This window comes from Haemaphysalis longicornis, unplaced genomic scaffold (genome assembly GCF_048455015.1).
Source record: "Haemaphysalis longicornis isolate Haplotype H1 unplaced genomic scaffold, Haemaphysalis longicornis Haplotype H1 scaffold_12, whole genome shotgun sequence".
Taxonomy (NCBI): domain Eukaryota; kingdom Metazoa; phylum Arthropoda; class Arachnida; order Ixodida; family Ixodidae; genus Haemaphysalis; species Haemaphysalis longicornis.
The window spans coordinates 4,347,912-4,371,491 of record NW_027526225.1 but is presented as its reverse complement, the minus strand read 5'-3'; the positions used below and the strand labels follow the sequence as shown (position 1 = coordinate 4,371,491).

Sequence of the window (23,580 nt, the reverse complement as noted above, 5' to 3'; positions counted from 1 at the left end):
CAATTTCCATGAGCCCCACTGATGCATCGCATGGCACTTTCTCCCACGTCGTCTTCTCCTCATGATTAAGTGTGCACATCGAGGGTGTGCGGGCCAGACGAAGGCCTTTTGGTGCGGTGTTCTGGTTAAGGTACGTTTCCAAGTGAGCGGCATGCAAATCGGGACACACTTGTCTATCAATATCCTCATTAATAGAAAAGAGGGGGACCATGCATGATCAGGGCGGGTTGTACCTGCCTCCACTTCCAGTCAGTTCCCGGCCTCCCGGCGTGCCTGCGACGCTGCCCGAGAGGCCAAGTGTGTCATGTAGTGGCGTTCTGGGACGGGGTGGACACAGTGGGCACGCAGGACAAGGGGGAAGGCCAACCAGGGGAGGCGCTTGGCCGTAATTCGTTTCCTTCGAGTCGAGGTGTGCGTATATCTAGTATATCTATCTATATATATAGCGAATCAGAATGGGAAATGAGGGGCTCGTTGAATGAAGACAGAAATAAGGGTAGGCAGTCAAGAAAACCTCGGAAAGGAAAGCAAAGGGGAAAGTGTGGTACGTTATTCATTCTTAAAACAGATATAGTTTTTGAAATATCTGAAAGACAGAAAGTGGGGAAAAACATGTATATAAAAGCAGAAACCACACAGTTCTTTTGTGGAAGTGACACTGTATTTTGGCGATGGCGTCCTTTCTCTTTTTTTTTTTTACAAAATGAACTATACAAGTTTGAAGCTCAACACCTTACTTTTATTCTGTCCATTGTATAACATTTAAAAAAAATGCCAAGTGCTCAATATATAAAAGTATAAAACACTAAGAACTCTATCATGTCAGTTATTGTAGACAAAACTTTATTACATCTCACCCTGTAGCTTAGTGCTAGGAACCAACGCATGCAACTTAACATATGAGGGCCTTTATGAACATTTAACACAATTCACACACAACAAAACATTTGAGTGAGATTAGGTTTTTTTTTGTTTTTTTAACAACTTTTCTGTGTTCACTCACAACTGGAAACTCTTAGTCACATTATATAAATAGCTATAAAAAATACTAGATCTCTTTCCCACATGTTCACAGGTACACGAAATATTCCTAGAAAACAGATCAATAACAATAATAATAAAAAAACTCCGTTCACTCATTGTATTGGCCCTGTAAAACAAGGACGGCTACAAGCAAAAGCTGGAAACAACAACAAAAAAATTAAAATGCTAAAACTTGTAATCGCACCTTTTTACTAAGCTCTGCCAACCTTATCTGCAGCCTTATGCACAACAGCACTTCAAAAAGAGAATGTACAAAATAGAGTGACTAGAGAAGAAACCACACAGAGGAGGGCCCGTGTGGACGATGTTCAAGTCTCCCCTTCACTTTCTCCGTCCTCTGCCTGCAAGGGGAAAGGGGCCGTTACAAACTTGTCAAGAGTTGTTACAATACCGAGGTTATGTGGTTTGGTGTAGAATAGAAGTTAAATGGACCCCTGAAGTCAAAATACAACTTGCTCTAGATAAACAGATTACCATAGTTACTCGTATCTAACACGCCCTTAATTGTAACGTGCACCCATTTTTTTTTTTGCAATCTGAAAAAAAAAAAAAAAAAAAAAAAAAAAAAACCTTATTACGTTTTTCATTGCAACACACACTAGACTTTCATTACTTAATACAGAAATGCAAGCTTTTCTCATTTGGAACAAGCAAGGTTTATTCCAAAGGTGGCACGAAATGAAATGTGCCGGTTATTGCCGGCAAGACAGCCACCACGACGACGGTCCGGGGCAGCGACAGCGCTGCCCTGGCAGCTCTGTCGTTATGGGATTCTGAGCCGCTCGCTGCTGCTGCATGTATTCCGCCAGCGGGTCTTCTATTTGGGGATATCGCCCCTGGACCACTGAACCCTTTCTGTGTCGCCTTGTTTGCAAAAATTTTCTTTCTGTTTGCGCCAGTCCCGCACGCAACTGTCCAAAACACTGAGCACACGTGACTCGGGCCAATTGCTGTCGCTTTCTGCGCACAAGATTGCTTTCTTCTTAAACGCAGCATCGTGGTGAACCTGCCGTGTCTTCGCAGTTGGAAATTCCATGGCGGAAAGAACAGGGGAACGCAATAAAAGACTACAGACAACAAAGGCAAGGATGCGCTGACTACGAAGCGCTGGCTATGTGTTCAGTAGTCAAGCAGCCATCTTGAAATGTCAATGGCATACCTGCCAACCTGGTGACATGGAAATTCGTAATAACCGCAAACTGGGGGAAGTGGGGGGCAGCACACTTTAATTTTAAAGTCTGAACGGATGAACGTTTTGTGACAAACGTTCTCACGTTTTCACAACCATACGTGCAAACCGTCAGTGTTGTAGAGTAATGAGCAGCAACTCCATTGGGCACGGAAGCAAATTTTAATATGTACGATTTCAAGAACACTTGGTAGTAGTCTCGCGGCTTCGAGCCCGCCGTTGCAATGCGAAGGAACTACCGCGGTCGTACCACGGGTCTCACTGCACAGGACGCGGCAGTCATACAAAGAGCGCCACGAACACGGAAGTCGTAACTGGCCCGTGAACAACATGCTATAAGCAGACTTGCTTTAGATGCAGCGAGTTCTGGATATGGATGCGTAGCCCACCCTGAGAAGACAGAAATCGCTGCTTCGCAGTTGGTGATAACAATACTACGCATTGCTTTCTTGTGGGGCGCAGGTACCACAGTGTCATTAAAAGATGGTCCAATTTTTTTCGAAAATTCTAGGGATGGGCGAATATAGATTTTGAGGTTCGAAGCGAATTCGAAGCGAATAGTGATTTGGTCGAATAATTTCGAATCGAATAGTTCGAATAGTGCACATTGCAAATCACAAAGACAAATGAGCAACTTGTGACCTGACTAATGTACACATTTTTTTTCTAATAATTAGAACTCACGTAGGCACAGCATTGTGTAAAACTATTACCAGTTGAACATTTATTGCAAAATCTTACACACAGCTTTCCTTTGCTGTATTCACAAGTTTTCATGAAGAAATGCCTGTTGCGCCACATGCTCTAGGTGCAGCAGTTTCCGCCGGCTGCTCATTCACAAGTTTAAGCGCCGCCTAGAAGCTTCGCTAAAAAAAGAAGTATTGTAGCCACTAGTATCCTCGGCCATAGCCAAGCAAAGCGCAAGTGGCTGGCCGCCATTTTGAATAGGGTCGCTTAGTGCGGCGTACTGCCGCGCTGTGCGAGCCTATTCAAAATGGCGGCATGCCTATTCAAAATGGCGGCCTGTACAAGTCTGCTGGCTTGGTGCCGCTATGTTCGGAGCGGTGTCGTTTCAGTGCCGCCTTTTTTTTTTAACTTAAGTGTGCTGGCGGCCGAGAGCTTCATCGAACCTCTAGGCAAGGCAGCAACTCGGCAGTGCCGGCACTGATAATAGAAATGTCCGCGTCGGTGGGTCTTGAGCCAAGCCTGGGGTAACTCTCGGAAAGCTTGACCGAAAAGCTTGGCTTTTAGCTGCCTATTCGGGAGCATCGAATAATTCGAAAATATCGAATACCTGCATTCGGATCGAAGCGAATAACGAATAGAGAGCTATTCGATCGAATATTCGACAATACCGAATATTCGCCCATCCCTAGAAAATTCGTAAAATTTCAGGCACGATTTGTAAAATCGTAAGACGCGGCAAAATTCGTACATTTTATGGAAAATTCGGAAGGGTTGGCAGGTATGCAATGGCGATACGGTGCTGCAGTTTTGAGTCATACTTGATTGTAACGCGCATGTGATTTTGGGACCTATTTTTCCGGAAAAAAGGCACGCGTTAGATTCTAGCAAATACGGAAGGTCACCGAGAACTCTTATGCACAGCTTTTTTTAAAAAATTGAGGTAGAAAATAGCGAGAACGTAAAGACAGGTGCCGCCGCCACTGGCTATACTGTGCAACTTGCACCAGAAGTGCTTAAATCGACGGGCAGGTTTTTGCATGCTCGTCGATTTAATTTAATTTAACTGAATTAACTGAACCGAAAACAACTCAAAACAATTTAACTGAAAAACCAGTCACATATTTAACTGAACACAACCTCCTATCCCAAAATCAACATGGCTTTCATGCAGGCTTTTTGACAGTTACGCAACTACCGACCAATAGTTATTTAAATGAACTACCAAATTATGTGTTCTGTTAGTTTAGTGTGTATTCACTGTTATGGGCCCCCTCCTGCAATGTCTCGGAACTGTGAGACACCAGTATTTGTAAATAAAAATAAATAACAGGCACACACATACACACACTTCACAACCAAGATAACAGTGCTTCAGCTAATTTATTGCTTCGTGGCACTACAGACCGCATTAGCTCGCCTGATGCTTGTGTCTACGGCACAATGACGTTTGATGCAAGCACCGGTTACTCCTCTGAAAGCCTGCCAGTTGCCTGGTATGAATGAATTCATTAATAGCACTCCCATTTCCTACACATGAAAAGTGGAGACGATTCCCCTCAGTATTTTTGCCCAAGTTCCTTTTTCTTTTTTTCTATCGTAAATTTCTCAGCTTGGAACAAACAAGAAGACTGGACGAGTGGGCGACGTTCACCAAACATGTTGGGTGTACTAACAGCGGCAGCTTACCGGGAAGAGAGTCTTTACCGGGAAATCAGCCATGCTCACGTTGAACGGCTGGATTGGGTGCAAGGGCCTGCGCGATGCGATCGACGACGTGCTCCTGGAAAAGGGGAGGGGAGTTGTACACAAGTAACAGCGCAGGTGCATAAAATTGAAGTGGAGAAATAATGTGTTTGAGGGCAACCTCTAGGGAACGTGGCACGAACCACAGGCAAGGTCCTATGTTTTCGTCAATTGAGGCTAGCTTTGTTTAACACTCACATCAGAATACCTAGCTAATACAAACATATGTTAAAAACCACCAGTTCAAGAGATGATTAGAGAACGCTAGCTATGTACGCCAATTACTAGGGTGATTACTTTCTCCTGGCATCCACCAAGGGATGCAAGCTCATGAAATAGACAACTGACCCAACGTCCACTCATTTCTTGTTGTGAATTTCTGGTGCAGTAACACACACAAACACACACGCACACACACACAACTATGTAAAACACTGTTGATGCATTCCCAGGTTATTGCGTTATCTTAGAAATTGTACTGCGGAAGTCCGGTACCACTATGACTTTTCTTGTACGGCACAAGTTCGGATAGGTATTTGACAGAACAAACTTTTATTCTGCAGTAACCTCAGAAACCTATCAATGAGCTTGTACTGAATACAATGATATACAGTGGAATCTCGGTCATACGAATCTCTAGGGGCGGCAAAAATATTCGTATCACCCGAAAATTCGTATCATCAGAAAACTAGAAAAAATGGAAATGTGCTGCGCATGCCACAGGCGTCGGCATAATGGCGTCGGCTCTTGCCGCGAAGAGGTGCAGGTAGCTTCAGCAACCGCTTCTAACCTTTTGTTAAAACGGAGCTCAAGGTGTAAATTAAATTGCTCATGCGGGAAAGGAGCTGGCAGTATGGGAGAAGCACTATAAAATGTCATCTACGCCAAATATCCACCGCGGAGGTGGCCCAGCCAGCTGCTGCTAGCGCTCCGAAGTTGCCGCAATCACAATGAGGCGCGCGTCTCCCCATTGGCGCAAGTCGTGAGGCTCCTCCCAATGCCGTTAGCGGTAACCGAGGCAGAGGCTGACGCCTGGGTGCCGGGCTGAATAGCTGAATCGTCAGCGCGGGCGTCAAAAGAACGCGCGCTCATCGCCGACGCGACGCGCACACACGAACTCAAGCGTGAACCGCATGCGATTCGGGCGCGTCGGCGTTTGCGCGCGCGTTCTTTTGACGCCCGCGTTGACGATTTCGCCCCCACGTCAGATTTTACCTCGCTCGTAAAATGACGCGCAACACGCGCGGCAGTGGGAGGAGCCTGCTGACTTGCGCCAACGGGGAGGCACACTCTTCATGGCGCCAGTTTGAAAGCGCTCCGGATAGCCCGCTGGCTCCGCCGGAGATGTTTAGGCTTACCACGGTGGCGGATATTTGATAGGCGCTTTCCCTAGCCGCGCGGACGATGCTTTACAGTGTCGTTTTCGGACACATTATCAGCTCCCTTACTTCATTAGCAACTTCTTTTGTTACTTTTAAGAGCGGTCAGAAGCGGTCGGTCGAGCTACCCGCCCTACTTCGCGGCTGTTGACGCCGCCATGTTGCCGCGGCTTACTGCGCCGCGCGCCGCATGCGAGTGGTATTCGCGGTGGCGTCAGGGCGCCTGTGGCGTGCGCGGCACGTTTTCATGAGCAGAAAACGCTTCATGTGGTTCACGCTTAATGATTTTGTGCCTCCGTGCGACCAAGGCCACGCGGCCGCACAAACACTCCCGCCTCCCATCCACGCCGCAGTCTGCCGCAGTCATCTGCTCGCGGCTCGCGTGTTCGTATCACCCGCACCGGGTGATAAATGCGAACGGATCATCCGAATTTTTTTACATTGCGTACAATGCATTTTGGCCGGGGAATTTTGAAAATTCGTATCAACGAAATTCGTATCAACCGAATTCGTATGACCGAGATTCCACTGTAAATGACCTTTTATTGCAAACTAAATGCAACCCAACATTTCCAAATATTTCCCGGACATGTCAGTCCCAGAAACCTTGTTTCCATCGAGGTCTTCCGCTGCCTACGTTTTTAATACTGTGTTTACTCTTAGTGTGCCGTGAAAGGCTATAAAACCACTACGTTAGCTACGTAAAAAACACCCAAAAGACCAACATGAAAGTAGACGTCAAATTAGTGTGGACATAACTGAAAATAGTGGCCTACAAGCTCTATAAGCAGACTGGCGAATACAGTGCGAGGACGATGTTGTGTGCCAGCATTTAATGGTAACCATGCATTTATATACACTCACTTCCATTAATCCCAACAATCTAGAGCTATAAAAACAGACGCACCACAAAATGGAAATCAGTTGGTTATATGTGTTTTCTTGCCATATCTGGACATTATGATAAAGACAAAATAAAAGTGGTCATAAAGGGGCTACATGCGGACATTGCACCGTCACAACCTGACCCTTCTGCACCCTGATCGTAGCAATCTCGACACTTTTCCGCAGAAATAACAAGCATACACCCAGTTTCAATATTGAATAACTTTAAATCAAGTGCAGTTAACATTAAATCACCTTCAATATTAAATCTTTTAATAAATCGAGTGTATTCTGTGCGCTGTGGTCTGCAGTTGTTTCACTTTGTTTATTTTCGCTTGGTCCAACTTAACGGCCATTTCACGCAAAATTTGGCGCATATTCAGCGAGTTTCCCCGTTACATCTGGCCCTTAAAAATTTTTTGTTAAAGGTGGACCAAACTTGTGTAGTAAGTATACAAACAGTAATGGGAAATGGAGATTTGTTCGTTATAGCCGGCATTTCGTTAAAACCAAGTTCTCTATAAGTGCACTATACGGTAATGTAAATCCCTTTAACATCGATGGGAAAATAGTGATAAACGGCGACACTTTGCTCGCAACAGTAACTCGCTGCTGTTGGCTAATCTGTGTCGCAAATTCATGTAACGAGAATTCAAAGGGGAATCATTTACCTACAAGGATATTAGGCGGACATTAAGTAGGAAAGAAAAAAGAGGAAGGAATGAGTTGGCAACCTTGTCTGTCGCTTTGGGGATGGGAACAGGACCGTCGGAGTGCTGTGCAGTCGCATATCCCGCCTGTGAAGAAGTGGCTTTGGCGTTGACCTGCGGACAAAGGACACAAGAACCAACACAAGAAAAATGAGAACAAGGGCAACCACGGTAGCTACTTCTTAAAAAAATAAAACTCTGAGAGCAGACGTTAAGTTAAAACCACAAAGCTAAAGAATACAAAATTTTAGTGCCGATACAAAAAAAAAAAAAAAAAAAAAAGAGAGAGAGAGAGAGAGAGAGAGTTCACATTTTTTATAGGCATGTCTTGTTTTGAAAAACTCAACAGGAAATCAACCTCTAGTATACCAATACCTTTGGTGTTCTTTTGTACATTTTCTATATACATATGAATAACTACAAAGCTGAACAAATAGTCTTCAGACTATTGTTCAGACAGTGTGTTCAGACTCTGCAGTGTGGGAAAATTATTCCATCTTCAAGAATGCTTGGAAGTTGTGCACCTGTTTTTAACACTATATCACTTCAGACAGGTGGACAATCATTAGTACTACTCCTCTTTCTCCGCAACTTCATCCATAAGTAAAATCTTATTCTGCTAATCGCAGTTTTGTAAAAAGTAGCATGAACGCAGATGCAAATTCAAGCCCCAAATGCCACAAGGAGCATTTTTACCAACTGCAGTCGTGCACAAGGACAGTGATAGAAGCGACAATTAGCATTTCAGGGCAGGTTTCCAGAGCAGCAAGAATGCTAGTTTGCATCATCCTGAACACTACCTAGCAAAAGCTCGGTACCACTGTAACTTTGTTGTGCACACATTTTAAGTTCGGATAAATTTTTGCAGCACTTGCCGACTATGCTGATATAGATAAATTACAGTGAGCTCCCGTTAAAACGAGACCAAGAGGACAGCAAAAAACTTTCAGTTAACCGAATTTGCAATTAAACAAAGAAGAGCACTGTTGCAACACATCTACCTTGATTTTTTTTTTTTTCAGTCTCGGCTGTCCTCACCAATTTGAGCACACAACATGAGTTGCCCCGATGAGAATTATTGCTAAAGTCAAAGCCTGAAGCGTCTACCACACAGACTGCTTACACGGTGCTGTGCACAACAAAGAAGTTTGAGGACCTCAAAGAGAGAAAGGGATATGTACGCTGGCACGGGTCTCAACTGAAATGCCACTACCAACTGCGCGCTGCCTCAGTTGAGATGGCGCTGCTGACATAGTGCAGAGCATGGCGGTGTTTTGGCGCTTAAAATTTTAAATTTTATCGAGGAATGCCAGTCACCTTGATGCTTTTTTTATTTGAAATAACTTCCATTTAAATGATATAATGAGTTTTAGCTTCGAATTATGGAACGATGAATTGCCTGTAAAACTGCCAGGACCAGAACATTGATTGATTATGAGATTTGATCGTGCTGACTCTACACAGGTGGTGAGGTGCGCTGTAGTGGAGGGCTCCGGATTAATTTTGACTACCTGGGGAACTTTAACGTGTGCCCAAATCTCAAACGCACGAAGTTTTTGCTTTTCACATCCATCAGAAAAGCGGCCACCATGGCTGGGAATCGAACCCGCGTCGAGGACCAATCACTTCCAATTAACCGAAAATTTCAACTAAGCGACTTTGAATTATCGAGAGTCGACCGTAATCAACTTTGGGAAGCCTTCTGCATCAAGGGGAGGGGCATGCAATGTGTTATCCTGCCAGCTCTGCATTAAAACACTTTTTATAAACAAGTGGGCGATTTTGCTGCACCCAAACATTACATGTTATGCACAACTGTTATTGTATTTGGAAGCATGCACGATTATTTAAATAATTTTGAATAGTCATGAGTTAGGGCCATTCCTGTCAATTTTATGCATGTTTCTGCTTGTTCTAGATTTAGCAAAGCAAAATATCTAAAGCCAAGAAAAACCAAAATGCTAGCCACTTCTCCTGGGCACAGGAACAATTTACTGTCTACAAATAGTGGAAGTCAAACGCTGTGAAGTTAACTGCATGGTAACTCTAGAGTAATCTACACAGATATTTTACTAACTAAGCTCAAACCTGCAAACAATACCCATTCAGTAGCAACAAGACCAACCTGAACAAAACAGACTAGACTTGAAGGCCGTATCTCCCACACTCAGAGAGCGATGAATTCAGAAAAGAACAAGAGTGCAGTCCAGAGCTACACATAGCAATTCTACTACCTGCTTATCTGCCACCTTTGCCCTTTCCAGATAAAAAGAAGATAAGATAGCAGCGCACATTCCGCCTGGAAACAACTGCTTTTTGTTTGCTTAGGTTTCCAATTTATTTATTTATTTATTACTCTCAAAGCCCAAAGGCGTTACAGAGAGGAGTGGTTACATTTCATACAATATTAGTTACAGCCGTTTTGAATGATGTAGGAGGCGGAATGCTGGCGATGGAGGCGGGGAGGTGGTTCCAGTCGTCGCAGGTCTTGGGAATGAACGAGTGAAAGTAGGGGTATGCGCGACACTGAGGAATCCCTACCTTGAACCTGTGATCGTTTCGTGCGGAGTTGTAGGATGGAGCAGAAATGAGAGCCTGTTTTATAACAGGGTTACTAAAGTAAATCTTAAGAAAGAGGCACAAGCGTGCAATTTTCCTTCTAGCAGCAAGGCCACTGAGTTTAAGGGAAGATTTAATTGACGTGATGCTAGCGGTTCGTGAGTAGTTTGTGACAATGAATCGAGCAGCCCGGTTCTGAATGGCTTCCAAGGATGAAGACAACACCACCATATGAGGGTCCCAAATCGATGATGCATACTCTAATTTAGATCTAACAAGGGTTTTATATAGCAAGAGTTTTAAAGACACTGGAGCAAGAGCAAAATTACGGCGCAAGAAGCCAAGCATGCGGTTAGCATTATTGGTAACATAATTAATATGTTCATGCCATTGCAGATTAGTGGTAATGTGGACGCCAAGGTACTTATACCCGATTGGCTAGGCAAGCAGAAAATCGGCTGAATGAATGTAAGCTTGGGCCAGTGTTGCGTGGGGCCTTTTACGTTACTCGTTCGTCTGTAGCTAAGTGGTAATGTGGTCAGAAGGGTACAGCGCCTAAGAACACGTGCCACACGCAGTGAAGAAGGTAAATTTCACAGGGAATGCAGCGCCAAAGTAGCCCACACACTTCGAATACTGCAATGCATATACACATCCACATTTCTTTTAAAATGTTGCCCTCCCATCGCTTCAGTAAAATTTTAGGGCATAGAAAACCAGAAGGAAGCGAGAGGTGCGATTTCGGGTTGAAAACAAATGAATTCGAGATGGGTATCTCCGACTGACAAGAAATGAAAAAAGGGAAGAAACAAAGAAGAAGAATAAAAAAACCAAAACTCACCTTTTGGGCGAGTAGTCGCTGTCGAAGCTGTTTCTCCTCCCATTTGAGCCACACAACGAAAAGCTGTCCAGGTGCAAGCCGAGGCCATTTTCTGCAGAAGAGTCTTCAAAAGCTTCATCTGTGAAAGAGAAAAAAAAATCAAATAGAAGAAGCGTTTTGTTAGAATCTTTAAACAGTCCGCTAAGCGAAAGGAGCATGATTTGCGGGTCGGCAGCAGTCTTGTGGGTGTGCTTGGCGAGCGACGTCCTGCCGGCGGGTCGCTTATTAAGCAAAGGTGTGACCACATTGGTCCTGCTCCGTGGCCTGTACGCCAGATGCTTGCGTTGCGATGAACTCGGCTTGTGGAACGTTTGTGGCGTTCCACAAGCTGAGGCGTTCCACAACAAGGCGTTCCACAAGCTGAGCGGCGTTCCACATAGGCGGCGGGCAGATAAGCACAGCAGCTTCCGCTGCTATATGCTACCCTATCGAGGCGCCAACTATGGGCGCTCATTCGCGTCATGACGCACTACTTCGCTTCACCTCTCCCAGACGGCAGCACCATCTGAATGGTGAAGTTAGAGGGAAGGACATAGGGCGCATTCGTACAGCTATTCGGGCATAACTTTATGGCTCAGTGGGCAGAGCGTTGTACACCTCCCGTTGCGGCCAGACTGATCGTGGGCTCGAATCTTAGTGCCGCTGCTCCAGTGGAACTTTTTCTGGTGATGTCAGTTCCACGACGGATATGACGTCAGTAAGGTTTGTGTACCCTGGCATAAAACACTTTCGGGTTTAAAATAAAAGAGCCCCCTATCAGCTTTAAATTGCACCAGTCACTTCGCAAAAGCTGCCGCAATATGTTACCAGTAATCATCAGTCAGTTAATAACTTTAATGTTGTAAGGCGGTGCACGAGTTTTGTCAGCAGGAAGGTCTTTCTTTTGTTTCGTTTTCATACAAAAAAAGTGCCCACAAACGTTATCTCACTCTGTCTCAAAGACGTGTGGAATTCATCGGCGAAGTGACTTACCACAACAAGGGCTGCCTTCCCTCAATAAGATTGACAACACTCAAACAAAGTGGGTACAAACGAGCGCAATATTAAACCTTAAAACGTGCTAGAAAATTTGCCTTTTAAGGGAGGATTTCATTTGGCACTTGAAAGTACAACAGTGCAGGAGAATGATCAGGCCAACATTAGGCAAGCCCTAATGCCCTATCGGACAAACAGGGTAACACAAATTATCGCTCACTTACTATATTTACTTCCTTTTGATATTTGCCGCATTTTCACAACAAAGATGATACTAAACCGAAGTTCACTTTTTTCTGGGGCATGTGAGCAAATTATTTTATACAGCGCTGAACTGACACGAGTGCGCAGCAACTCTGCATCTTAAGAGAGTATACCAGTACGAATACTACCCCAAGCATCCATTCACAGTCACTGCGCTGTCAGTTTAGCTGATCAACAGAAATTACTGGTCTTAGTCGAGTCCCAACCCAGAAAGTGCTAATAACAGTCATCAATGTGACCTTCCAGAATCTTCACACACACACACACACACACCAAAGAAAGATGCGTTCTTGTCTAATAGAGTGATGGAGAGTCCGCACGTATTAACCACCTCCTGCGACAAAAAAATTACTTTTCTTCATTAAACCCGCATTTGGAGGCATTCTATCCATGCACAAACTGTCGGCCAAGACGCCTAAAGGCGAAACTAAAGGCGATTCGTTAATGAATGAAAAGCTACGTTGGGTAACGGCCGCTACAACGAAGAAAGAAAGAACACGACTGGGCCACCGAAACAGCGACAAACCGTCTGAAAAACAGTCGGTGTCCGAGAGCGACTGCTGGGGCGAGATGTCGTAGCGATGGGAACGCCCCCAGAGCGCCTTGAACCAGGAGACCGGGAGGGTCCAGGCCCACCGGAGGATCCCTTGCAGCCAATACAGGCCCGCCATGAAGAGGTCCTGAATCCGCGCCACCTGTGGAGAAAGACAGGCTCGTTTTTGCTGCGCATCTACATCCTTGCTTGTATGCCAGAAAGTTTTACGTTCTTGCTCAAACATTGTATTGCTTGAATATAATTCTGAATAAAATATTGCTTGAATTTAACATTGAACATAATATTGCTCAAACATCGAATGCAAGGAAAGATTAAGAATTTCGGGCAAAGAATGGGCACAGAAGGCACATGGTAGAAGCCACTGGAAATCCTTTGGGGAGGCATTCGTCCTGAAGTGGTGATAATGATGAATATTGTACATTATTGCTTGCTTATACCCTTCACACGATACTTTATGTTCTTGTGCATTCAAGAGAGGAGGGGGGTTCTGAACTCCCAGGTGCGTTTTATTAATCAAGCCTTATACCACACCACCGTGGCTGCTGGCCAGAGTACTGAGACACAACTGCATCCTCTTGGGACAAATAGATCGCAGTAAATAGTAGAACAAGCCCTCAGGGGTGTACTGCCCAACGGTCACTCACGCGATTCACAGTACAATGTCACACAGTATACACCTCAACACTGAAGTCTGAAGCACCTACATCGCTGGTGGTAGTGGCCTCAGCAGTGCAGTTATGCTATTACGCCACAGATGCCCCGCAGCAGAAAAGCACAAAAATAGCACTAGCAGCGCAGCACTAAAAAAAAAAAAATCCATTCAGCAGCGTTCAGTTAGGTGTTACTGCTTTCACATTCACAACTAGCACAAGAGTTATTTTACACCCCGTCTAGAGGGAGTATTTACAAGGGAATCATTGGGGGAAGGAAAGAGAGTAAATGGGAAATGTCTCAGCCACCTGAGAATTGCAAACGAGATTGTCTTGTTCAGCGAGACCAGAGAAGACGTACGAAGAACAGTTCAGGAAACATTCGAGAAGTTCAGTTGTGATGCTAAAAAAAAAAAAAAAGGAATGTGAAAAAACCGAAAGTGGCGTTAAACAGACCAGCTGCAAGGCAGCCCTCCAGTCCAGGCAATAAAAACGTTAGCAGAGGCAAGTGGATGTAATTAGCCGGGATAAGTTGCCATGCTGCTCGCAAGCTTAAAAAAAAAAAAAAAAAGTCGGTGGTAAAATTAACATGCGCTGGGGTGTACTTTGAAAGAACTCTCAAATAAGGAACAGAAGGTTATGCCTGCCAACATGTTAGGCAGAAACTTGGGGCCTCACTGAACACCTCAAAAGAAAAAGATACACGGAAAAAAGGGGCAATAAGTCCAACACTTCATCATCGGCTCCTTTTCCATGAGGAAATGCACTCGCATGGAAATACAGATTATGATAAAGAGGTAGATCTGGGTGGGCCTTGAGATGTTGAGGACTGACACAATAGGTATACCAGCAGAATAAACAGAACAGGTGCCTGGGGACGGAAGAGGACTCGTTGTAGGAAAAAGATAAAAAAAACTAGCAGGCAAAGAAGGACACAAGCTGTTGGAAGTCTGTAGGAAAAGGCGGCCAACATGATGATGATGACGAATAATACACCCCTTCAATGATAATGATTGTAGGGTTTAATGCGCCGACGCATTGCAGGTGATGAGGTGCGCTGTAGTGGAGGCCTCTGGGTGAATTTTGACCACTTGGGGATCACTAACGTGCGCCGAAATCTCGTACACACAGACGTTCTTGCTTTTCGCCTCCATCAGAAAAGCGGTTGCCGTAGTTGGGAATCGAACCCGCGACCTCGCGCTCAGCAGCACAACGCCTTAGCCACTGAGCCACCGCGGCGGGTACCCCTTCAATCTCAATTCTCACTCATATACTTGAACTTCGAGTTATGCGCACATAAATATGTCCTCAAAAGGGTACCCACACCAATTTTCTCGGCTAATGTTACTTTACAGTCCAATTTTTCAACTCAACATAATACCCTGGCTGAAGTACGGATGACGGTCTGCAATGCGTGGAGCACATTTTAATCTGACCTTGGGCGACAAAAGTGAGATTTGCAGGCGCTTCGCAGGAATCTTGGGACGTTGCTTCACACGCACAGCTCACTGAGCAGTCGGCACGACGCTTGCAGCATTGCTGCAGCATGCAGCAAGTGAGTGTCAACGGTCACTGGAATGGCACTCTCGGCGAAAAGAAAGTTCCACACGCAAAAAAGGAGCTGATGATAAACCTTAGAATCGCAATAAAATTCACCATTCGCGCCTCTATCAGAAGCGGTCATCACATATCCACCGCGATGGTAGGCCTAACGCCTTCAGGCAGCGCAACTTCGGTGGAAACCAACGCCTTTGCCGGCCTCTGCAGCAGTAAGACATCTCTGTACAAAACAAGTTCATGGCGTCGTTCCGCTGTATGCACTGCACCTTCAGAGCTCAAAGAAATGGAAACCGAAAGTGGTGATATTCACGCCATTCCATATTAAAAGCGCTGTTAGGCCATTAAACATACTTTACCATAAAAACAGAACTAAAAATTCAGTGTCAGTATTAGTTTAATATGAGTTCATTGATATAAGCCCCACTCAACCTCTCAAAAGACATGCGTTATTCCTACTCCATGAGTTGCGCACTCACTCTTGCTACTTTCTACATACTTTTGACACCCTCATTTCCATTGTCTTGCAAAAGTCAGAGTCGGAGTGCATCGGAGTGCAGAGTCCATCGTTACTGTGCTCCACAGGCCCAAGCTCTGAACCAGAATCCGTGGACGACCGTACTATCGGCCACGTCTGAGACAAGCCCGTTTGGTCACCCTGTGCGCACCGTGCAACCGGCCATGTTTGAGACAAACCCGGGTTGCCAACCTGCAATGCACCGTGCGGCCAATGTCGCGTGAATACGGGGTTCGAACACTTTGCAGCGAGCGTCGCACAAGGGATAACAGATGGCGTCGCCACCACGACCTGCGTGTGCATTCCTTGCCTCGCGAGTTCCGGCAGTTTTGGATTAATGGAGAACATTTGGTCTGGAAGCTTCACCAACTGTGGTAGCGAGTGTGTGCCGTTCATGGAATGCACCTGCCAGAGTTACCCCCACATACACTCGAAACTCTCATCTCGTGGCCGTTAAATTTTTTGCAACCAGGCCAATGTAGCAACCACAACCGTTTCAGGGCCTGTCAGACATTAAGCTTATCCCTACAAAGAATACAAGAATGTTAACACTATGCGCATAACACATACATACACAGGTTAATGCACACAAAATACAAGAATGTTTCCAAAAAAGTTACCGTATAAGTCGGCATTTAGGTCGAGCCGGGATGTCGACCCCCTTACCTTGCGGCCGAGAAATTGGGGGAAAAAAAAAAAGAACTATGAACATATCGTTTTATTGAGGCTAAAAGCACTTCCTTTGTGAGAGGTTACTCTTAAATCTTGTCAGATGACTACCTCTGTCTGTTTGCCGCCCCCACAGCAAGTCGTCCTCAGTGCAGTCTGGGGAATCGCTTATGCAGCACTTTTTAAACACTCAGAAGACCGTGTGTTCAGAAACTGACGCCAAGCAATTACTCCTATGAGCAGACCGCCGTGAGAGCCGGTTTCCGTGGGCAGCCAGCAAGCGTCTTAGTGTTGACGCCGACCATTATTCGTAGAGACGTCGCGCAATGCTCGCGGACAAAAGTGGTCATTTTGTCCCTCATTTCCAGGTGCACAGAGCAGCGCCCACAAAATAAGGTCTTCCGAGCGTTGCATACCGAGAGCTGCCCCATGAGCTAATGCCGGTAGCGTGCACTGTTTTTTGTAGACACTGAACGGGTCCTGGTCAGACATGTTGCTGTTGGCTTGGCATACTATACGTTTTCTTTAAGTGCTGTTGTGAACCGGTGCTAAGTGCCAGAACTTATCTTGATAAAGAAGAAAATACCACGCACACGCTCACTGACAGCAACAGAAGAGAGAGAGAGAGAGAGAGAGAGAGAGAGAGAGAGAGAGAGAGAGAGAGAGAGAGAGAGAGAGAGAGAGAGAGAGAGAGAGAGAGAGAGAGAGAGAGAGAGAGAGAGGGGGGGGGGGGGGGGGGGGGGAAGGAGGAGGGAGGGAGGGCGGTGAGTTCAATTGATGTCAGTTGCAATGGTGCCTTTGCGGTTTCGATGGGCCCGATTGGCTGACCGGTTGGTTGCCAGATGACAACATTATGCTGATGACCGGTATATAGGTCGAGGGGTGAGTTTGCAGTGAATTTTTCGGTAAAAAACATCGACCTATATTCCGACTTATACGGTACTCATGTCGACATCCTTGTGTGCTTAGCTACAAATGCAAATCACATGCTACCAAGCCATGGTCAGTCTGTTTGCTTTGCATTCCCAACCGTGCATGCTAAGCGTTATCTCAAGGGTTGAGCACAAATGCACTTTCATGAAATAATTTAGCTTCACTGGTATATGTATGTGTTCTTTCTCATTAACCGTCAGCACCCTGTGGCCATTCCAATACGTACACCCACATATCCTCAAAACTACACACTCAAACAAGTGGTAGCTGATGGCACGGAAAATTCACCCAAGGTTTCTGGTGCCAGCTAACAGTCGACCGGTGACACCGTAATTTTGTCGCAACTTGAAACGTGTGAAAGCGAGCAAAAGGAAACGTGCAAAAAACATTCAATACCTTCTCTTCAAGCCCTTCATATTCTTTTTGTTCTTTCATATTCTTCATAAACTTTTACCGTGTGCTGCTAATGAACGTGCTGGTCTAACCATTAGAATTTCAATACAGTCAAACCTCGATATAACGAAGTCGGTAAAATTCGTAACTTATTTCGTTACATTGAAATTCCGCTACACTGAAATTCGTGGTTTAAATGGTGTCAACCGCGTGAAGTGGTTCCTGCAAACAAAAACGTGGCGCGCATACACGGCTGGCGCACTGTTTCTGTCAGGGCTTAATCGTCCACGTGGGCATCAGCGTGAACCACTTGGGGCGTTTTCTGCTCGCAAAAACGCGCCTCGCCAGGCACAGGCGTGCTGACGCAGCCGCGGAGACCGCCCGCACGGTGCGGGTAGCTCCAGCGACCGCTTCTAGTTCTAACCGCTCGCTGAAACGCAACACGAGGGGCAAAGGAAGTTGTTTGTGCGGGAAAAAAGCGGATAACGTGGGCGAAATTTTCACTGTAAAACGTCATACGTGCGGCTTAAAAAGCACCCATCAAATATCCCCCGCGGTGGTAAGCCTAATCATCTCTGGTAGGGCCAGCCGGCATCCCCGCGTGCTTCAAAGCTCCCGCCATAGGGTGCGCACCTCCCCATTGGGGAAAGTTGTCAGGCTCCTCCCACTGCCACATGTGGCACGAGTCACTTTCTGCAAGGAGCTCGTAGGTGAAGAGCTCGCTCACGGACTTCGTGGCTCACTGCATCCGCGGGACTGGGCAACCCGAGTCTCCGAGTTTTATTTGGAACCTTGTTCCGGTGCTTGCATCCCCCAAAATATACAATGGACTCTCGATAAACAGAACTTCAAGGGACCGAAAAAATTAGTTCCGTTTAACAGGAGTTCCGTTTATTGAGAGAGATGTGCAAAGGTGCAAATTTATGTGGCTACGCAGTCGTAATGACATTTCATGGAACTCTAAGCACCAGAAGGTGAATGCACGTGAATGTTTTTCAGAAAGCAAGAAAACTACAAGAGGAATAGGCACAGCATTCACAAAGTTGATTTGGCAACAATGAGTCACTGTGCACTACAAAATGCGTCAATTATTTTTGTTTGAGTCCTTGCAACTGCATCTTCACGGAGGCTAGAGGCCTCAACTTTGTGAGTTCTTACGAGCCACGGAATTTAGAAAACGGCAACGCGGTAATGAAGCGCGAATAGCACCACGATGGCACACACGAGGCGGTAGGAGCTGAGCCCTGAAACCTCGGCGTCTTGAATCGAGACCGAACGAGTGGAACAAAAATTGCGATGTTGCATTTGTTGCGCTAACACGGCTGACCACTAACGAGACAAGGCTAAAAAAATGCGGAGGAAGAAAAACAAAACAAAAACGCAACAGCCGGAACCGTAAAAATGTGGTTCTCATACCAATGGGTATCACAAGAAGTTCCAATTCTGGTTCCGTTTACACGGTGAAGCTGAAAATTTAGTTCCGATTACCGAGAGTGTTTTTGCGTTATCTGAATACAAAACCAACCAACTTACAGGCTACTGTTCCGTTTAAGCGGCAATTCCGTTTAAGCGATTTCCGTTTATCGAGGTTCTACTGTAATTCGACAACTAAAATTTCATACCTAATTCTCCATGAAACTTCATTACATTGAAATTTCGGCAAATGGGACTTCGTTACACAGAGGGTGAAAATACATGCTGTGCATAAACTTTAAGCTAAAAATAATTACGTGGTTCGTTACATCGAGGTTTTACTGTGCTACACACAGAATTGCATTGCATATTGCACAATGTCAGTGCCACAAATGGCCTCACAGATGCGTAAAACAAGCACTTAGAAGCTCCCCATCAAATGATTTGCACAAACTGGAAAACTACAAGATTAAGTCAAATTGGTAGGTGTATGTGAATAGTGGCTTTTGCTTTTAAAAGCGAATACTAACTACTTTGTCAAATAGTCGCAAATCAAAGAAATATTTAGTGATTTACAATAACAAAATCGAAATTTACAATTTCTCCTAAATTCTTACTTTGACTAGCCTGCAGAAAAGAGGCTCGTTTAAAAAGGGTTCGCAAAATTTTCCGGCGTAAGACAAATGCAAAGAAGTCATTCTGCTGCTTTTAGCTGTGTTGATGGTATTATCTTTCACGTGAGGCAACTTTCATTTCACGCAAGAACCTTGACCACAAGTGCTTCAGTGTACTAGTGTGATTCTAACAAGCATTATGAAATGTATGGGGCAATGCAAAGCCTAAAAAATTGGTCTCATTTTTTAAACTAACCCTTTCAGACGAATAGCGGTATGATCCCTGCTTTCAAACCTGCTTGCAGGGCCCTTTTTATATGCATTCTTATAAATTTTCCACGAATTTTTACTTTCAAAACACGCTTCCGCCAAGGGCATTATTTCACGTCTAATACAAATGTAAAAAAAAAAAAGAAAAAGAATTGGGACTAAAACTGACAAAACTGCCCAAAAGAAACCTGCACGATTGGAAAAGTAGCTTTGCCAGAGTGCTTACCATATTTTCGGCGCCCTATGAAGGAAAATAAAAAAAGGAAAGTCACAGTTGAAACAAGGTGAAATTTAAGGATTTTCTTTAGTTGGAAAGTGGGGACCATGTCCATGAGTAGTTGGGCATTCTCACCTACAGAGCGTTGACGGGAGTTATTTGAGTCTGACCACATTAATGGTAGCAATTGGTTCCTGGTAGCGCATCCATGAAACAATGCGTAATACTAGTAGAAAAGCCCCTACATAAAATACCATATTTTTGCGCGTATAACTCGCACCAAAAACGCAAAAATTTCAGTGGCAAAGTAGGGGTGCAGATAATACGCGAGGTTTTTCCTGAATTTTATTAGTGAATTGTGACTTTCGCCTTGCAGTCAAATGTGTTCTACTTGCTAAACATACGCTTTTTCTGTCTACATAGTATGTGATGTGTTGCTCGAGCAGTAGTGTTGGTGCAGCCTTTTGGGTATTAAATGTGCGGGCAATACGTGAGGTTTTTTTTCTTTCCTGACGAGCTGAAAGTGGAGGTGCGGATTATATTCAGGGGCAGGTTATACGCGTGAAAATACGGTAAGTTAACCAAAACAACTCCAAGCTGAATGAACAGAGCAAACCCCAGTATACGATCAATTGCATCCACATGGTTTCTTTCTCTCTAGCTCACTTCTGAAGTTCAGTATTACGTAGTAACTCTTATGTTACCCGACGCGGTGGCTCAGTGGCTAAGGCGTTGCGCTGCTGAGCACGAGTACGCGGGTTCGATTCACGGCCGCGGCGGCCGCTTTTCTGATGGAGGTGAAAAGCAAAAACGCCCGTGTGTCCGAGATTTCGGTGCACGTTAAAGATCCCCAGGTGGTCAAAATTAATCCGGAGCCCTGCACTAAGGCGCGCCTCATCGCCTGCGTTGCGTCGGCGCATTAAACCCTACAATCAATCAATCAGAAATTCTTATGTTAATAATTTTCCGCTAAAAATGTCTCGCTTTCCTTGTTCTTCAACCACTGTTGCTAAATATAACCGCAAAATTCTGCTCCTTTGTTTGCATGAATTTGGTAGAACTTTGACGCCTGTGATTTTATGTTTAAATCTTAACCTATGCTTTTCATTTAGAAAAACTGACATGTTTATATCGGCATTTTGTCTTTTTCTATGAATGAGAACCGCACTTGTATTCTGTGCATTTAAAATGTCCCCATTGCCCTACCTGCAAAAAAGGCTCGAATGGTATTGGTAGTATGTTGAAATAAAATAAATTAATATGATCAGGATGATGATGATGGTTTTTGTTTACTGGCGCAAGGCCAGCTAGGGCAAAGACCACCAAGGCAATGTTACCGTATAATGCGGAATATAGGTCGAGATTTTTTACAGAAAAATTTGCCGAAAAGTCACCCCTCGACCTATATTCCAGTCACTGGCAGTTGTCATCTGGCGACCAGGCAGCCCATCGAGCCCATCCAAACCCCAAAGGCACCATCGCCACCACCATCATGCGGACGCGACGCCATCTTTGTTTTATTGCTTCTCTCGCTGTCAGCGAATGTGTGCGTGCAATTTTCTTCTTGCTCAAAATGAGTTTAGGCACTTGGTGCCAGTTCACAGCAGCATTTAAAGAAAGGGTGGGGGCTTTCCACGGCCAATGACGTGTCCGCCTTGCGCCAGTTCGGTATCACCAAAAGATGTGTTGCTAGCGGCGTTAGCTGAAGGGCAGCTCTCGGTGTGCAACGCTCGGAAGGCCTTGTTTTATGGGCGCTGCTCTGTGCACCTGTGCTGCTGTACAAAGGGGCAAATTTTGTTCGCTAGCGCCGTGCGATGTCTCTACGAATGGATAGCCCAAGATGTTTGCTGACCGCCTGCACAGACTGGCTGTCGCTCCGGTCTGCACACGAGTGTCCCATGCTTTGCGCTCGCTTCACGATGACATGGTCTTGCGAGTGTTGAAGTGCTGCATAAGCAATTCCCTGGACTGCACCGAGGACGACCTGCTGTGTGGGCGACAGCGAGCCAGAAGCAGTCGTCCGACGATACTTCAGACAGTTTTAAATGAGTAATCTGAGACGAAACAAGTTATAGCCTCAATAAAACAATGGTTGGTACCTAATTTTTTTTTTTTTGCATTTTTCCGCTACAAGGTAAGGGGGTCGGACCTATATTCCGCCTCGACCTATATTCCGCATTATACGGTATTTAATGATACAGTCATAAGAGTAAATACTAAATGATGCCAGTAAAAACAAAAGTGAAGCTAAATAAAACTCAATGAAGATGGCTGATTTATAGGGCCAGGATGATTACGCAGGATATGTAAAGAGCAGTAAAAATTTGATGCCGGTTAAAAACTGAAAAACTCGCTTAGTAGAAAACATGGGCTCGTAGGCTATAAAGTGTGATGGATGTAGTGCGATGTGTTGCCCGTATAGTTCAGGAAAATGTTTGCATCGTGTGGTGTCGAGTGCTTTGCATGTAATGAAGAAGTGGACTACGGATAGGGCCTCTCCACACCTGCTACACAGGGGTCTTGAAGATTCCTTGAGCAGATACGAGTGTGTTGCATGTGCGTCGTGCCCTATCCATAGCCTAGCCAAGGCAACTTCTGTGTATCTGTTGCGTGTGTCGGTGGTGTAGGGTTTTTTTTACGTGTAATTTGTTGTCTGTCTGTTCCTTCCAGTGTGTTTGCTATGTTTTACGAAGGTGTTGTCTGATGTGTGGCTTGAGGTCAGTGTAGGGTACGGTCGTTACGTCTGCTGTGTTTCTGAGTGCCGCAGCAGCGGCCCTTTCATCTGCCATCTCGTTGCCAGCGATCCCAGCGTGTCCCAGAACCCAGCACAGGACCAGTTCACATTTTGGTGCATACACAGACATGATGGAGTTGAAAACCAGATGAACTACGTGGTTTTTGCTGGGCTTGTGAGATGACAGTGCACGAACAACGCTTAATAAATCTGTATAGATGACGGACTTGGGAATATGGTTTTTAAGAATGTGCTGTACAATGAGTAAAGCTCCACATGCTTCTGCCGAGAAAATGGTGGTGTGTACGCTCATGGTTCTTCACGCATTAAAATTCGGACCATGAGCAGCACAATACACCGTAGTGTAGGTTTCTGAAGCATCACTAATATTTTGAACATGGGTATTTAATCTGCAGAGACAGAAAGTGCTGCAATATTACAGTTCTTGGTACCTTGTTTTTATCAAGTTTCATAAAGGATAAATCACACGATACTGCACGAATTTTCCAAGGCGGTAAAATGTCAGAAAAAGATGATCTGCGCACATCTAAAAACGAAACCAATATCCGAAGCTTTCTCTCTTACTCTAAGTGAGAAGGGCAGAGCATTAGACGGGCAATTTACAAACAGCAGGGATGTAGATCTAGCATTAAGGACAGGTTTAAAAAGGATGGTTCATCATCGATGAAATTTTAAAAGCACAGAGCATGTACATTCGTTGGTCCTCAAGGCACCACTTGTT

The 23,580-nt window shown here is 45.1% G+C and overlaps 1 protein-coding gene across 1 annotated transcript in view; it reads right to left on the bottom strand.

Moving 5' to 3' along the window:
* Positions 1–903: 903 nt before the first annotated feature.
* LOC144162290 (membrane-associated tyrosine- and threonine-specific cdc2-inhibitory kinase-like) overlaps positions 904–23,580 on the bottom strand; it is a 48,909-nt gene continuing 26,232 nt past the window's right edge. Inside the window, exons 9-13 of the mRNA XM_077692766.1 lie at positions 12,842–13,010; positions 11,038–11,155; positions 7,662–7,751; positions 4,607–4,700; positions 904–1,385 (exon numbers count right to left, since the gene is read on the bottom strand). Coding sequence (XP_077548892.1) covers positions 1,353–1,385; positions 4,607–4,700; positions 7,662–7,751; positions 11,038–11,155; positions 12,842–13,010 — 504 coding nt within the window. The 3' untranslated portion in view covers positions 904–1,352. The remainder of the gene's footprint in view (positions 1,386–4,606; positions 4,701–7,661; positions 7,752–11,037; positions 11,156–12,841; positions 13,011–23,580) is intronic.